We start from the raw sequence: 18,881 nt of genomic DNA on the forward strand, positions 1-18,881 counted from the left end.
GCCATTATGGGGAATCTATATGTGGTGGCAACACGCACACACACACACACACACACACACACACACACACACTGGACTAAGTGATAAATCCATACACACAGATGTGCACAGCACATGCTAGTTCTTTACCGTTCAATAGAAGAGAGAGGCCATATTGACAGAGAGCTAAATAGAACCACTTGTACCAGAGAGATGGAGAGATAGAGAGACAGGCTGACAGAGAGTCCATTAGAGGGACACAGAGTGAAAGAGTAGGAGAGAAATAGAGAGAGAAAGAGAGAGAGACTGAAACTGATAAAGATAAATGAAGGCAGAGAAAAAAAGACAGAGATAGCATACGTGAAGCCTCATTTAAACTTAGTTGTACAACGTTGCTATATGTGCCAATATAGCCGGTCTACAAGCTCCCAACACATCGGGTTGCAATACGTTGTGAGCTTGCAGATTTGGTGGAAAGTAACTAAGTACATTTACTTAAGTACTGTACTTAAGTACAATTTTGTGGTATTTGTACTTTACTTGAGTATTTCAAATTTCCAATACTTCTACTTCTACTCCACTACATCTCAGAGGCAAATATTGTACTTTTACTCCACTACAATTATTTGAAAACTTTAGTTACTAGTTACTTTTCAGATATACATTTTTATATTATAAAACACACATTAACCACTTTAGCCTTATTTTATATCTAGGCTAATTGAAAATAGCAGATCTACAAGCGCACAACGCGTCGCGTTGCGACGCGTTGTGTGCTTGTAGATCGGCTATTTTCAAATATTTTAGTACTTTTACTTTTGGTACTTTAAGTACATTTTGATGCCAATACTTTTGCACTTTTACTCAAGTCAATTTTGAATTCCAGACTTTTACTTGTAATGGAGTACTTCTACATTGCAGTATTGGTACTTTTACTCAAGTAAAGGAATTGATTACTTTTTCCACCACTGGGTGCGGGACACGGTCGAACAACAGGGAAAGAAATCTGCAAATAAGGCATAGCTGTTACCTCTGCAGCCCCTGCTACGTTGAGCTGCAGCATGCCTTTCCTGTCCTTCTCCTCCATAGCAGAATACTGAATGGACTGGACCTGTGTGAAGTTAGCTAGATGGGTTGGCTGGAGGCACAGAGAGGAGAGAGGAAGAGACACACAATAGAGCATTTAGTAACATTTTCATGTCAAGGACCCCCAAATTGACATCTACAAACTCACAAGTCATCGCATCGCAAAACAATGTGAGCTTATAGATCAGCTATTCTCAAACAGCTGAAGAATAAATGAGGGCTTAAAATGTTTAACTGTTCTTCATTTAGCTGGGGACTCCCTGGAACCACCTCAAGGACCCCTGGAGGTCCCTTCACCCCACATTGAGAACCAGTGCCATAGAAATGGATTAGATTCAACTGAACTTGGTGCTTGTGGAGGTAATCCATAATGTTCTATGTTAAATCACATCACTGGGCTAATTGACCTGAAAATGTCACCTGAAAATGTCACCTAATCATTAGGTGACATTTTCAGGTCATACTGTCACCTATGCAGGTCCTAATGCATAACTCTCCATGTTGTTTCATTTAAACTTTCTTAATCACACAACTCAGGATCCAGCTCCATGCCACGTATGTCTTGTTTTACTGAAATGAGAATTCTGAACAATACAGTTTAAAGGGGAACGAACAGAGTGAGAGGAATGCTTTTTGTTGGACTAAATCCTCTTGAGATTGACATTGAAAGAGTACTTTCAATGTCATCTTTGCTTGTAATTATTTTATTTTTCTCCTTGAGCTGCAAACGTGAAAGCCTGCATAAACAAGAGTTTCACCTCACTATTACTTGTAATTGTGTAGTGACAATAAAGTTGATTGATTGATTGAGAATTGCTGGTCATTAACAGACTTTTTATTTTGGTCAGGATCATAGTGTATTATACTTCTCATACTTGTAATACACTATAATAATATAATAATGCATTATAATCACTGTTACAGTATATTGCAAATCTATGCAAGAACAACACAAAACATTATCTGCCTTCACTCCTAGGATTATCATGACTGGAAGTGGGAATGAAGGACACAATCCCCTGCTGGCTTGTGTTCGTTGGAGCGCCAGACCAATCCGGACACACCATGGAGGAATCGAACCAGGGACTCGCTGTGAGCTTGTTATGTAGAAGTGCCATCTTCACTATTTTTTTTATTAATTTTTACGCCTAAAATGACATAGTATAATACGGACAACAGGTTGAAAGGGGTCAGTATCATTTTTCCTATCTACTCGGCACTTATGATAAACCCTGGTGTGTCTGGTGGATGTGTTTCCATGGTGGGGACTTACTGTGGACCCTTTGTCCGTGAGGTAGCTGATTCCATCCTCTGGTCCGATGGCCAACTCCACCTGGATCACCCAGCTAGACTGTTGGAGGTGCAAGAGAGTAGCATGTCATGAGAAAGACAGAGAAAAAAAGAGCATGAGTAAGAGGGTGAGAGAGAGCGAGAGGGGGGAGAGACAGAGAGAGAGAGGGGAGGGGTGAGAGAGAGAGGGGGGACAGACAGACAGACAGACAGACAGACAGACAGACAGACAGACAGACAGAGAAAGATCAGATACAATAAAGGAAAGGAGAGGGAGAAATTGTAGAGTTAGAGGAAAAGAGTGGAATCCATATTTTTGTATTTGTTAAGTCACTGTCAGCATCCGTCCGTGAGAATATTGAGCTAATAAGCAACAAAAGCCCTAGGGTGACATTTACCCACACCTGCATGTAGGGATCAATACAGTTTGATCTCATCTGGAACTTATCGTTCAAGGTTTCAAGCAGTACCTAAATCCTACCAGTAGGGGTCAGCCTAACACAAGGAGCAACCCAGTGATCAGAGAGAGTTTACACAGTAGGGAGGGAGAGATGCGCTGAGGAAACATACCCCCAGGGCACATTTGAAGCACTCCTTGTCATAGCGGTACACTGGTGCAAGGATTTCCAGGAACTTTAAGATGCTCTGCTCATCGTTCAGATTGGCTACTTGCTTAAACGTCTGCTGGATCAGCTTGCGAAGGGTTTTAGCCTGGAATGGAGAGAGGGAAAAAAGAGAGGTTCAAATGTATAATACATTTAATTAAAACAATGACTTCAGGTAATAGAGAATTAACATTAAACAGAGACCCTGGATACACTGACAAAGTGTAGCTCAGCTTTAAACACGTTTAGATGAGGAATCATGTACATTTATAAATAATTATATATTGTTGGACAATGTATACCAGTGGTTCTCAAACTTTTTCATGTCAAGGACCCCCAAATTGACACTTATTGCCCCACGGACCCCCATTTGAAAAGATAAGCCAGGGACCCCCATAAGAGAAGGTTTTTACGGCTCTCTAGCAGTGATTCTCAACCATTTTAATTTCAAGGACCCTCCAGTTTAACATGCATTAGACTACGGACCCCCATTTAATGGCATTTATACCTCTTGGACCCCCATTCATATTGTAAAATCAATGTTAATTTAACTCAGAGAGTGTACAAATGGAACCAAACGGACCCTGACGGGTCCGTTTGGTTCCATTTGTACACTCTCTGAGTTACAGACCCATAAGGGTCCATTTGGTTCCTGTCCATTATTTAGCTGGGGACCCCCTGGAACCCCGTCAAGTACCCCTGGGGGTCCCCGGACCCCACTTTGAGAACCAATGATGTATACAGTGTTCCTCACAGGTTTTTCTGAGACTATCTTTCACATTTTAAAGTTAAATGCATCAATTTGGTGCAATGTGAGAGCAAAACTAAAGAGGATAGCGCTATTATGAACCAAATGGTATAACTTCATGGGGATCTACAATTAAAAAAAATATTGTTGAAGCAATGAATATGTATAGATAGATGAGAATGCCTGAGAGTGTGATATGGGTATAAGATAACACTGTAGAGCCAAAACAGTGCAAAACGGTGCATGAGACAGCAAACAAGAGAGAAAGACAGAGAGCTCCTGTGTGAAGCAAAGATATTGATTGATTTATTGACCGGCCCCACTGTGGTTCCAATGCCATTGATCTCAGCGCTCCATTTCAGGATCAATACCTCTTAACTAAAGACATGCTTAGCGCTCAATTAAAAATAAACACATCAAAGAGAACACAGGCCGTCTCTGCCCCACTCATTTACACTCCAGCATGGAAAACAAGGGATGTCACTACTTATGTTATGTCAAAGGACACATGCTGTGACAGTCTGAAGTAGAGTTTATGCTGCTCTAGTAGAGCAGCACAGTGGTGGAAAGTACTCTAATTCTTTACTTAAGTAAAAGTACCAATACTGCAATAAAAAAATACTCCGTTACAAGTAAAAGTCCAAAATTCAAAATTTACTTGAATAAAAGTACAAAAGTATTGGCATCAAAATATACTTAAAGTACCAAAAGTAAAAGTACTAAATATTTGAAATTAGCCGATCTACAAGCTCACAACGCGTCGCGATGCGACGCGTTGTGAGCTTGTAGATCTGCTATTTTCAAATAGCCTATGTATAAAATAGGGCTAAAGTGGTTAATGTATGTTTTATAATATCATAATTTATATCTAAAAGTAACTAGTAACTAAAGTTTTCAAATAATTGTAGTGGAGTAAAAGTACAATATTTGCCTCTGAGATGTAGTGGAGTATAAGTAAAAGTAATGGAAATTGGAAATACTCAAGTAAAGTACAAATACCTCAAAATTGTACTTAAGTACAGTACTTAAGTAAATGTACTTAGTTACTTTCCACCACTGTGCTCTACTCAGTCATGGCAAATACTATTTGACTCCTAACATCAGAGTGACATGTTCGATGACAGCATCTACAGTGCATCGTGTCATCACACAGCTGACAGATGGGAAGTCTGTCTAGTGAAGAAAAAAGGGAATGTGCACGATATACTGCGTGTTGGTGTTGGTTAAAATAGTGTTGGTTAAAATAAAAAAAGACGGGAGAGCAGTATATCATCTGCTGACATTCCCTTTTTACTTCACTTGATTATCTTTGGGCCCAGCACTGTGTTTAAAGAGCTGTGGGGATGTGCGCGCACACACACGCACACACACACACACACACACACACACACACACACACACACACACACACACACACACACACACACACACACACACACACACACACACACACACACACACACACACACACACACACACACACACACACACACACACAGTGTAATCCTCTCTTCTGTTATACAGTACCTCTACAGTTTGAAGTCCTTAACATACAGAAAGATTAAGTACAGCAGAATCGAATACTGCACCATAATATGCTAGGAGAGAACAGCTGCCATTTGAGGGCTCCACAGGGCTTAAGACAAGCACATACAGCAAGGCTTTTATTTTTGCAGAATTCTAGAATTCCCTGTGTACTTTGGAAAACAAAAATAAGAAAGAATCAACCTAGTATTCAGTAGTTCACTACTGAATACTACTCAATCATTTTTACAATTGCCCGCCAGTGTCGCACGCCGAGAAAAGCCGATCTACAAGCTCACAATGCGTCACACACTGCGACACGTTGTGAGCTAAGCTTGTAGATTGATTATTTTCAGCGCACAACCAAGCATAAATCAGGCGTCAGGCTGAGTGGACGCCTCATAGTTGGATCAGGAGTAGTGACTGGTGGTCCTTTCAAAGCCCCCTGCAGTAGACAGCAGAAATATTTAGCTGTCCCACTCTGTGAGAGGATGCTGTTTAGCTATGACTCCATATTGATAAGCAAATGCTATTAGATCATCAACTGTCAAAATTGCTTATTTACATTCCCTGCGCGTTTTGACCTTAATCCTCCTGCCTGTTGCAGGATATTCTAAGCCAGGCCGGTGCAGTATTATGGATTATTAGTGTGTCTCTAATCCGTATTTTATTTATTTATAGCTCAGGATCATTTGTGAGAAATAGTTTGAAGAGATGTCGCCGATAGAGAGGATTATGGATAACAGTGAGTGGATATGAGGGGAAAGAGAAAAAGAGTGTGTGAGAATGTGTGTTTGTGCATGTGCATGTATGTTCTCGATAGGATCACCGTTTAATTCCTAGAATTCCATCTCTCTCAGACACACACACACACACACACACACACACACACACACACACACACACACACACACACACACACACACACACACACACACACACACACACACACACACACACACACACACACACACACACACACAAGGGATAATGTCAGACTTGTAGTGTCCACCCTTCCTGGTAGGAAGTCCCACAAGCGGCTATCTCCCTCTCCATCGCCATGCCAACCATGCCTGTAGCGGCATGCACTGTGTACTGCTCTGCCCTGCCAACCAAATCAAGTTTTAATAACATGTATTTCTCTGTAAGGTATAACAAATGGCACAACCTTCCATAATGGATATGGTGAAACAAATAGCAAAAATGATAAAATAAATAAATAAATACAACTTTAAAAAGATATATTTCAAAAAAGTGTTCTCTTTGAAGTTGATATGTGCAATAGAAAAGATTGGGAAACAAAACACCAATCAAAATTACACTTTGCTTCATCTTCATAAATGTTTTTTAAGAAGTAAAAAAAAATATATTATTTAATATTTGTTGTAAAATAAATAGTTTTTAAAGTGATTTAACTGCTCTAGTCTAGAAAACGGAGGAAGATGTGTTATTTGAACAAACCATTAAACATGCGAATCGTTTGGTTGAATGCCCCCCAAATGAATGAATGACCAAATGACATGACAATGCAGCGATTATCACGGTGTTATCACATAATGACAAGTGAGTGTCATTGTACTGTCAGGTACTGCTGTATTAATGCTCTTAGTATCTGACTGCCTGTCCACATTGATGGCAATCAGTGCTTGAGTCTGGTATTGGTCCAGCGCTGGGAGAACAGGCCCCTGATCCACGGTCTTATAAAGCACTGCTGCTCAGGTCAATAAAACAACTTACGGTCCCATTCCACTAAACCTGCTGCCCCAAGCTTGTCAATATGAACCCATGGTCATAATGCTTTCAACACAACACTCATCAATCACCGTTTACTACCGCAGCCATCTGCTCTCAGGTCTATGTGTGTGTGTGTGTGTGTGTGTGTGTGTGTGTGTGTGTGTGTGTGTGTGTGTGTGTGTGTGTGTGTGTGTGTGTGTGTGTGTGTGTGTGGCAGAGTCCATTGAGAGGGAATAATACCATTAACTGGGCACCGCACTCTGTCATCAAACCCAACAGACGTAAGTGACAGCTGCTCTCTCTCACACATACACGTACATACACACACACACACGGTTTGCGCCCATACACAACCACATCATTGGGGGCACAAGTGATGAAAGGGTTGACTTACTTCCCAATACTCATAATTTGAACAACATATGTAACGTACACAAAACCATCACACTTGCATGCACACACAGTCACACACAAGCACAGCAAACTGCAAGCTGCCAATAAACAAACTTCCAATGAGCAGATGGTTCTGCATAGACATAACTGTGGTTTAGGCACAATTATTCACAACGCACAATGTGCGTGCGTGTGTGTGTGTGTGTGTGTGTGTGTGTGTGTGTGTGTGTGTGTGTGTGTGTGTGTGTGTGTGTGTGTGTGTGTGTGTGTGTGTGTGGGGCTGTGGCTGTTGAACACATATCAGGTGAACATACATATGAACAAGATATCCATGTCATGTTCAGAGGGAGAAGAGAAGAGAAGAGAAGAGAAGAGAAGAGAAGAGAAGAGAAGAGAAGAGAAGAGAAGAGAAGAGAAGAGAAGAGAAGAGAAGAGAAGAGAAGAGAAGAGAAGAGAAGAGGAAGATGAAGAATGGGCAATGGGCCACAAAAAGAGTGGAGAAAGAGGAAAGGGGGGCATGAGGGGTAGTGGAAGGAGTCAATGGGGCTTAACAGAGGGACCCCTCCCCCTCTCTGCTCGATATTGGGGAAATGGGTTTAGATCTGACCTTAGGGTCTCTCTCACACACACACACACACACACACACACACACACACACACACACACACAGAGAGAGGGAGAGAGAGACACACAGAGAGAGAGAGACACACACACAGAGAGAGAGAGAGAGTCTGGCTAGGCAGAGCATCTGTCAGCCCGCCTGCTGACACCAAGACCTTTTCAGATCACTGAGCAGCTCATTCACTCTCAGTCTCACACACACACACACACACACACACACACACACACACACACACACACACACACACACACACACACACACACACACACACACACACACGTGCCATAAATGCATCACTGTCACAGACACCGTTGGTCAATCAGACACGCTCACCCATAATGACACATCCACCCACACACACACTTTAGAACAGACACAAGGAGCCATGGACCAATTACAACTACAGTTGGATGTAAGGCAGGCAGTTTAAATCCTTATCTAAGGACCACAGCTTAATTTACCTTCCTCTCTGTTCTGTTCTATATTATTCTCTCTTATAAGCTATTCTCATACAATGGGCTGATGGTCACTTTATTTCATTACTTGGCATCAGTTTCCACCCCTCAGTGGTTCTACAGAGAATGCAGTATGTTAACTTGTTGGTAAGTACACCATATTGAATAAGCTCAACATAACCCAGACATGGGGTGGTCTATCCCAGTCTGCTATTTAGCATATTAGAAAAATGTTCTCCTTTCAAACGACACAGGGTCCAGTTTTCCTCCGTGACCCGGGGAAAGTTCAGCCGCCAACACTAACCACTTATGAAAGCAGCGCTCGCACAGATGAACGCATTCACATCTGTGAACTGCTCAGCAGAGCCACTGTCAGTGAGCTACAGTGCTTCAACAGGGGTTGCAAGTACTTTGCTCAGGAGTGCTTTGGCAGTGCAATTATTGAGGGAGGGAAGACCATCTGATACAAGTCTGCTTTTCTCTCTTTCTGAATGACTCGATTAGATGCCAGGTTTACGGTCCGATGCCGGACACGTTTTTGGAGAGTCAAAGACCACTAATTACCGATGTTTTGACCAATATTCTGTAATATATATATATATTATAATAATTATTTTTGGTAACACGTTGGCTGCATAAATGCAAATACTTATGTCATCAAAAAAGTCAAATAATGGCCAATATATTGGCCAAACCAATATATTGGTCGGATGTTTTGTCTCTGTATCACTCCAAAATACATTGTTCTCACCTTGACTGAGTCCAACAGGTTTTTCGGAAAGAAACGCCTCAACCCAACATCTTTCCTGGAAGAGAGAGAGGACACGGGGGGAGCAAAAAGGAGGTCAGTGTTTACAACAGCATAATGATGGAGAAGTATGTTAATTGTTCAAACATCGTACTATCTCAAGTCAGAAGAAAGACACACACACACACACACACACACACACACACACACACACACACACACACACACACACACACACACACACACACACACACACACACACACACACACACACACACACACACACACACACAGAGAGAGAGAGAGAGAGAGAGAGAGAGAGGGAAGCAAGAATTTCTGTCTGATTCTAATCAGAGCACAGCATTTTTTTCCCCTTCTGACAATGGATTGTCTAGAGAGAGAGCAGCAGATAAGAGAGACAGAGAGAGATGCAAGCCCCTTTTGTACAGATAAAAGAAATGCCATAATGTTGCTATAAAGAAGATCTGCCATTACACTGGCTTTGCTTTTTATACACAGAATCAATCAAAACTGGCGTACTACTGCCCCTACGCGTGCTTTTACACTTTGATGGTCCGGATTCAGAGGCGTGACGTGTAGCTAACAGTCTCAGTGTTGTTAATTGGCTGCCAGAATTATTAATTTATTTTCTACAGTAGACTGCCAGACTTTTTCAATGAAAAAATAAAAGTACTCAGGAGCCGAGATACAGAATTTTTAAGTTTTAAGTTAACAAGGAAGTGGATGGGAGTCTAAATCTTCGAAAAATCATATCTCTTTGGTCTTTGGGTCAAATCTAAAAAAATAAAATAAAATAAAAATAGCCTGCGTTCTAAGGCCTCAAAAGAACGCAGATCTGCGTTTTTGGCAGCCAATGTGTTAACATAGCCTACACATTTATTTTACAAAATACAGACTTGACAATAGTCAGGTCACATTCTGAAAACAGATGCGCTGAAGCCGGTCAGGCGGTAGCGATTGAAATAATTTTAAAATGTGGGTGGGTGGGGATAAAAGAAAGTCAGGCCTGTGTGTGTGTGTGTGTGTGTGTGTGTGTGTGTGTGTGTGTGTGTGTGTGTGTGTGTGATAAGAAAATAGTTCACCACCGCCTATAGATTTCAACTCATCTTTTCCAGGGGGTAGAAAGAGGGACTAGCAGAATGCTAGAGGATGCTAGTTATAGACTCCCTCCTCCCTGGACAAAAGATGCGTAGAGCGGCAGAATGAAAGAGTGAGGGTAGAGAGAGAGAGATAGAAGGGCCCCATGGTTCCCAGCTTACATCATCAATCCTCTCAGTCTCAATGACAGTCCTGGTTCAAATGGTATTCAAAAACACTGTTGATTTGGTTTTAACCTTGCGTTACAATACGAGTGTTTACATCAGACACACTCACACAGAGATAGTGTTGTATTCAAAATCTATGAATTTTCTAATCACAGAATACCATACTAAACAGATGTTGAATTGGCACTGAATATATACTGTATGCCTTTGTGACACTGTCATTTTCCTTATCACATAAACTACAGGGCTTAAAACAAGCCATAAAAGCTGGCTAACATGCAAATATGATTTCTTCTGCGCCTGTACCATTATGTCTTTTAAAGCAACAACCATCATACTAAGCACTAGCTGTAGAGGATTGGTAAAACACAAGACACAGTGCTTTGAAAGTCTATAAGCCTCCAACAATGCACTCTCTTCCCCCACTCTTTGTCTAAAATATGCATGACACACCATAATGTTCCATTCAACAGAGAGAGAGAGAGAGAGAGAGATAGAGAAAGACATGACACACCATCATGTTCAATTCAACAGACAGACACAGGGAGAGAGAGAGAGGTACAGAGTGGTAGAGAAACAGAGGGTCTCCAGAGTAATTGGAGAGCTCGTTAGGGTGATGGACAGAGTGAGAGCCCCAGTGGGTTACGGCAGCTCATTAACATCGGACCTCATTAGAGGAAACCTTGTTAGGCCTCATCACAAATATGCTCCTCTGACATTAAAATGGGGAGCAGATAGTGGCTCGGACAAGACCCCAAACCGCAAGCTCACAAAGGTCATTCCCATTCACAACCACATCTAGAAGGCATCGTTTGGATGCAGATTTCTTTTTTCCCAGCACATCTTTTCTGTCAACTCAGTACTGTACTAAGTTGCTTCATTAAAAATGTATGAAACACTACAGGGCAGAAATCTTAGCTGCACCAAGGGAGACTTCCAATAGGTTTTCTAAACACAATTTCCATTTCAAAACAAATCTAACTCCTTTTTAAAATCGTATTTCTTTTGGAATACGAAGCTATGGTTAGTGTTAATATGCACTATATGCAGGCAGGACTGAGTGATGACAACTTTGACAGAAATGTAAATCTAAAGCTAACAAAGCAAAATCTCTACACAAGTCCACATTTTTGCGCATTCACACTCTGCTGGGGTACACTACTAAAAAGAGAGAGAGAGAGAGAGAGAGAGAGAGAGAGAGATAGGAATGGAAAAGCAATACTGTGAGCTTGTGATGGTGACTCATAGCCATGGAGGCGTTATACTAATGGTTAAATACACTACACATGAAGGTATACAAAGTAAGTACAGCGCACAGTGTAGTACACTAACGGTACAGCAGACATTTTAGTATACTAATGGTAAGTACACATGGAGGTGGTATACTGTACGATAAGGACAACAGACAGTGTAGTATATACAGGTAAGTAGTGTAGTATTACTCACTCCAGTAGTTCATAGTTTGATTTCTTGTCCAGCGCGTTTCCTCTCATCTCTCTGAAGAACCTCCTGGAATCACACCAGACCTGGGATCAATGTGGTGTAGATGACACCAGGAGAATACTCTATTTCCCCCTGAGGGTGAAGCCTTAACCACTTAACCCATTAAGACCTGGAATGATCTGTGTCATTTTATGATTTATTTGGCTATTTAAAAATAGCAGATCTACAAGCTCAGCTTGTAGATCTGCTATTATTGAAAAATCGTGACAATTTGTGCAAAACTTTGAACATATATATATTTTTCACTCAACTCAAATCTTTGCTTCTGGGGGTCCCTGGAACAAAATATTTTGAGATGGGGGTCCGCGGCCAAATACATATCATTTGGGGGTCCTTGACATGAAAAAGTTTGAGAACCACTGATATAGAAACATAGGTTTTTCAGAAAACTGTTCTGATTTAGAAGACATTTAGTAGAATCGGCCTCAGGCCTTAATGGGTTAAACCCTCTATACCAAGTGAAACGGACCAGAGTTGTAGATTTTTTGGTGTAGAGTGTATAGTTGCAACTGATTGAATGATTGATTGATTGAATACTTAATTAGCCAGAAATGTAAAGTATTCAGTCAATCAATCAGTTGCAACTAAACATGGTATGCTGTTTCTTTTCACTTTTCACTCTACACCAAATCCCGTCGCCAAAATTTGCAGACAAGCTCACGACGCATCGCGTTGAGACATGTTGTGAGCTTGTAGATCTGCTATTTTTTGGCGAACATTCCCCCCAGAATAAGGATGCTGGGGTTCAAGTGGTTAAAGCAGGATGATGCAGTCGGTGTTGTTTTGTGTGCCCTACCTGATCTCCAGACATCCCAGTTTGAGAGCTACATCCTGTTCCACCTGTTCCCCGATCTCTGTCATATAGTCATTCCTCACCTGGGACACACACGAAAATGTGTTTTTATTTGTTAATCATATTCATTCGATGCATGCTACTATTCATTGCTGCACCTCACATATACTGTATATCTGCAACTGCTACTATATCTGCACATATTTATTTCACTCTACTCTTATCAGGAGTATTTCAATACCTGATCTGTGATCCTTGAATTCAAAAGGATGAACACACAAGAAAGCCTGTAGGCTTGTTTCCATTGTGGTCCTTTAGGCGAAGGGGGGCTCAAACTTTACTCTATAAGATCAGTACTTGGTTTAAAATTAAGTCATATTATTGGCCAACGATCCTTTTAATGAGAATTTAAAATGTTCAAAGGAACTGATCAACTTGAGGCTTGAAGGTAAATCATTCCACTGAACTGCAGTATAGGAATAACTGTGAGTATCCCTAACCTTGGAAAAGTAGTCACGGAAATATTTGGGTGCTACATTACTTCTAATCCTGTGGACTAAACACATTTTAAATTGAGATACTCTCTCCTCCTCTTCTTTCCCTTACCAGAAAACCACAAATGATGGGAGTTTGGATGAAAAAGAATTTCAAGCCATTCATTTACACCTGTGAACCTGTGATGTGACAATAACGTTGAAGCTGAGGTGGAGTTGAAGCGTACCTGCTGATAATAGTAGTTGAGCGTAGGTTTGTCCTCAGTAAACTGCTGTACGAAGCCCTTTGGAAGATAGCGGATCCTCAGCTCATACCTACATGAAGACATAAAACACATGGTACACTGATTATTATATAGACCGGATCATGGACTCAACCAACACTGAAAGTTCTCACAAATTATGGACAGATTCTTTGTTTACAGGACAGAGTTGCTGGGAAGAAAGCCATCTTCCGCATGTTAATGTGATCAACACTATAGATTAGAATTATGGTGAAAGTTTACGGATATGCAAGAGCAAAATTGTCTTTCAGCAACTTAGACGAGAGATGAGTGAGAGTGAGAGTGAGAGTGAGAGAGAGAGAGAGAGAGAGAGAGAGGGGGAGGGAGAGAGAGAATGAGGGAGAATGAGGGAGACAGAGAGAGTTGTTGACTCAGTCAAACAAAGCAGGCATCTGGTTCTCTCTTTTTATGTCCACAGTCCAAAAGGTCTCCGCCACACAATGGCATTAACACCACAGCCACCATGGTAAAAGCATTATATACCCAAGCATTAACATCTAAACTACCTAACCAACATGGTACAAATGTAATTCAGCCATACCATACAAAAGCTATAGCCTCAAGTTTAGACACAATAGCCCCAGCAGCTGGTAGCCCAGAGGCTAGAATTGTGTAGCTGGCTATGATCTACTAGGCTTTGACCAAATTCAGAACAACAATTGAGTCAGTCCATGTAAATGGAGAAAATTGGTCTGATAATTGTCCTCCAATGCTTCACCACCGCATTCTGACCTGGAAAAATATACAGATGTGGTATTTATTTTTGACATAATAATGACAAGAACACAATGCAACCAGCTGAATTGTGTCTCACTATTTAGGCTAAAGATGGCTTGTTTACTAAATAAAAAGCTGTCGTGGTACTAGACCATCAACACTTGTGTGTAATCAGCATCAGAAATCTTACAGTGTGTAGTCTGGCAGGCAGCAGACCATATAAAGACAACCCATAAAACATGAATGAAACAGCTGGAGCAATATAAAAGCACAGCCATAGACCCGGCTGGGTCTAAAGCAATGGTTCTCAATGGGCGGATCATGACCCATACTGTAAGTAGGCCCAGGTAACATTCGCACAGACCAAAAACAACATAGATCTACAATATAGAATGGTCACTTCAGTTGTTGAAAAACAATCCATTACTTTGCTCTGCCACAGTCACAACAGAAGGCATGTTTCATTTGTTGCCCCTTTTTTTACCACAAACAAGGAAACAAGGGAAATGAGATTTGAACGATTTGACAACACAACATCTTGCCTCTAGAATGTGTTTGAAGTGTGTGGGTGGAGAGGTGGGTCCTTGCCCCTCAGCTAGTTGGCATGCATGCCACATTAGGCGATCTAATAATGATCGCCTATAGTTCAATTCCTTTGGTGCATGTGATTATTTCTCTCTGCTCTCTCTGCTGTTAAACAGATATGGCCTTCAAAATAAATAATCATGTGTAACACAGAATTTGGTTTACACTATAGCAAACACTTTTTTTGGTCATTAAACACATTAATACTGCAATCCAGAAGATGTATGTCCTTCCCGGCATTCGAAGCCAAGTCTCCCATGCAGGAGCCAGTGAGCTACGAAGAAATGCCAGCTTGTGCTTTGAGCTTCAGGCAATACCACTTGTCAACCACTACTAATTTAGTGTTCCTACCCGAACACACAATTTCTTGGTGGAAGAGCAGGGAGACCACCTCCTACTTCTGATGCAAATTTCAAAAGAAAATTGATATTATCGTCAAACATATTGTGATATTTTGTCCATATCGCCCAAGCCTACCTCCAACCACTGCAATGTATAGGTATACTGTATTGTATTACATACTCTACAATACAGACTGGTCAAAATAACATTTGATTCACCAGCTTTAAACACATTTGTCACATAAACTATCTATCTATCTACAGTAAACACAGTACCTATTTTATCCATATTGATTGGATGTAAAGACAATTATGTATAAAGAACATTTTGAGGCATTAATAAGATTTAGATTGGGATTTTGATTGGTTACTGAGATTAAATGTCAATAAAGGTGTTCAGTTTAGAAGCATGTTGTAAAAGTAAAAATTATCTCACACACACACACACACACACACACACACACACACACACACACACACACACACACACACACACACACACACACACACACACACACACACACACACACACACACACACACACGCACACATCTCACCTCCACTCCTCCTGTGGGCGTGTCTGTTCATATTTCTCTCTGACGTGGGACACTCCCATATCTGGATGGAGCCAGTGATGGTCTCCTGATTCGCTGTTGCTAAGACGCAGGCCAAAACAGGAAGTCCAGCGCACTTTGTGGATGTCCAGAATCTTCTGGATGATTCCCTGGAGAAACAGAGGAGTCATTCACTTTATCAACAAACCTGACAGTCAGTCTTACGTCATCGTGCTAATGTGTGTGTCTGGCACTCTGCACCAGGTCAACCACAACATGGATGTCTGTGTGTGTGTGTGTGTGTGTGTGTGTGCGTGCGAAGTGTGTGCGTGTCTTCAAGCAAACTAATGCAACTATCCAGCCAAAACAAGCTGGCAGACTTCACATACAACACACACACACACACACACACACACAAATTCACTGATGCTTATGGAGCCATCTCAGCCATGTGTGTTGTTGTGTGAAAGCCTAGGGTGCCTGACCTACATACTGAGAGGAGAGGAAAGGAGAGGAAAGGAGAGGAAAGGAAAGGAAAGGAAAGGAAAGGAAAGGAAAGGAAAGGAAAGGAAAGGAAAGAAAGCCTGAATGACATGACAGAACACACGCACACAAACACACAGATACAGGAACACACACACACACACACACACACACACACACACACACACACACACACACACACACACACACACACACACACACACACACACACACACACACACACACACACACACACACACACACACACACACACACACACACACACACACACACACACACGGGATATCCTGCAGGTCTATGTATCTGCTGGTACACTATTCTCTTTGTGTGGAGCGGTCTATAATGGAGCAGACAGCTACGACCTTGGACCTTTAAAACCAACAAGTTATAGCTGAACACCCGCATCCACATTATGACTCACCACACCACAGCACATGAAGAACAACACCTACATCACATTCCATTCCTCCCTAAACAGCCTGAGTGGTAAGTGCTGTAACATCAGTAATGGACCACATAGAGGACCATACTGTATTATGTGCTAATAGATGCTCATAGATAATAACATTGAAAGTCTAGTTTATTTAGCTCACTGGACGTCAAGCTCACAATACCTTTCAGTGGTGGCAATGGACTGGACTAGAGCTACAGATGCTAGTTACCTTTTAGCCACTTTCAACCTGGTGTCCACGTTGAAAGTTATAGCTATAGTTTCCTATATTAGGAAGCTCACTGAAACAGTTTTCAGCTCAACCTCTATTCATACTATATATTTAGTTGACCAGAGTCAACCCCCAGGGCTCCATAATAGGCCCCATCCTGTTTTTGCTTTACACTAAATACCGTTGCCAAAAATACCGATGCAATACATTAATACATGCACAATTCACTGTGTGTGTGTGTGTGTGTGTGTGTGTGTGTGTGTGTGTGTGTGTGTGTGTGTGTGTGTGTGTGTGTGTGTGTGTGTGTGTGTGTGTGTGTGTGTGAGTGGTCATTGTTTACCCTAACGTCCGTGGCGTCTCCATATCGGATGTTGGACGACCAGCTGCTCTGTTCCGTGTTGGACTCAAAGTGGTGGAGCACTTTGAGGACCCTGTCCACGGAGCCGCCGATGGTTCGGTCCGACACGCCCGCACTTAACCGGGACTTGGCGCCTGCCAGGAGGGCGTGGTTCAGGTTGGGTTCCAGGTACGCCGTCGCCATGGTTTTCCCTGCTGATACCGCTGCTAGGTGTCTGTCATATTCTGGGATGGAGAGAGAGAGGAGGAGAAATCAGATTCTACAAACGCCTTCTAAAAACAGTAGTTCTCACACTTTCAAGATTTTTCAAAAATGTAAAAAAATTGCAGATGTACAAGCTCGCAGCACGGCACAAAGTGACGCGCTGTGAGCTTTGCATATATGATTTTTGAATAGCCAACGCAAAAATCTAAAATGACACGGATGCTTTCCTGGTTTTAATGGGTTAAAAAGGGAATCCGCCTCTTCAGTTTGCATTTAGCCGATATACACAAAAATCATTTAAATTGGAGAGTGTATTAACTCACTGAGTGCCTTTTTCAGTTATAAGTTAACCCATTAACACATGGGGTGCCAAAACCGTATTGATACGGTTTTGCAAAAGGTGCAAAAAGTTACTCGGAGTGCCAAAACCGTATTAAAACGGTTTTGGTGTCTTTTTGTTTTTTTCGTTTTTTTCCACATGGGAGGGGCTAGAGCAGCTCTGGGAGTACCCATTGTGATCCTGAGAAGGATAGGCCAGATGGATCACCGGAAAAAAAAAACATGGCTCCCCATCCGCTTCCTGTCTATTTCCTTCTTTAAAACGTCTGTATCTCCGAATCCGTTTCCGGTGGGGAAAACCGGTCATGCGTGATGCGCGATCCCCCCCCCCCGTTGTAACTCGCGAGTGAAATGTTATCGTTCCAGGATGTAGCCAGGGTCATCGCGCTACATGAATGGATGCTTTTTTTTACGGGGATTTGCGGGGAAAAACGTTGCACCATAGCGGTAAAACACGTGAAACACGTGAATAGCACTCAATGAGTTAAGAGTGAACAAATGTATCCGTAAGGGCCCATTTGGTTTTCATTTCGGTTAAATCAAACCTCATGATTATTGTAGTGTGATTATATTGTGTAAATTCACAACAATATTTCAGAGCAGCAAATATAAGAGAGAACAGTTCATCCCTGATCCTTAATTTGCGATGGTACATTGATGGACAGGACAGCTAGTAGTTTATTACCTACAAGGTAATACCAAGTACACAATCAAATCCCCAGTGTTAACCTATCGCCGAGAGTGTACAAAATATCCTTACATATGTAACCAAAATGGACCCTTATCGATTACATTTATTTTATACACTTTATGAGTTAAATTAGCCCTAGGGGATTTTACTTTGTAAGTTTTTATCATGGTTCGCCAGCCTCTCAATCAGCCTCTAGACACAATAAATATATACAGGCATACAACACAATACAACACACACATACCTCTACACTAGCAGCATGGTGAGTTTGAATCTGTCTTTGCCACATTCTCTCTCTCTCGTGTGTGTGTGTGTGTGTGTGTGTGTGTGTGTGTGTGTATGTGTATGTGTATGTGTATGTGTATGTGTATGTGTGTGTGTG

The 18,881-nt window shown here is 41.6% G+C and overlaps 1 protein-coding gene across 3 annotated transcripts in view; it reads right to left on the minus strand.

The window, feature by feature from the left end:
- Nucleotides 1-18,881, minus strand: part of LOC311062315 (focal adhesion kinase 1-like) — a gene marked incomplete at its 5' end in the record, with an annotated part of 91,178 nt that overhangs the window by 43,869 nt on the left and 28,428 nt on the right. For all 3 annotated transcript variants that reach the window (XM_084081244.1, XM_084081243.1, XM_084081242.1), the window contains 9 exons: nt 1,010-1,117; nt 2,339-2,416; nt 2,926-3,066; nt 9,188-9,242; nt 11,917-11,979; nt 12,770-12,849; nt 13,488-13,575; nt 15,745-15,911; nt 17,248-17,489. In XM_084081244.1, coding sequence (XP_083937370.1) covers nt 1,010-1,117; nt 2,339-2,416; nt 2,926-3,066; nt 9,188-9,242; nt 11,917-11,979; nt 12,770-12,849; nt 13,488-13,575; nt 15,745-15,911; nt 17,248-17,448 — 981 coding nt within the window. The remainder of the gene's footprint in view (nt 1-1,009; nt 1,118-2,338; nt 2,417-2,925; nt 3,067-9,187; nt 9,243-11,916; nt 11,980-12,769; nt 12,850-13,487; nt 13,576-15,744; nt 15,912-17,247; nt 17,490-18,881) is intronic.

Source organism: Gymnoscopelus microlampas (genome assembly GCF_963454915.1).
Source record: "Gymnoscopelus microlampas genome assembly, chromosome: 15".
NCBI lineage: Eukaryota > Metazoa > Chordata > Actinopteri > Myctophiformes > Myctophidae > Gymnoscopelus > Gymnoscopelus microlampas.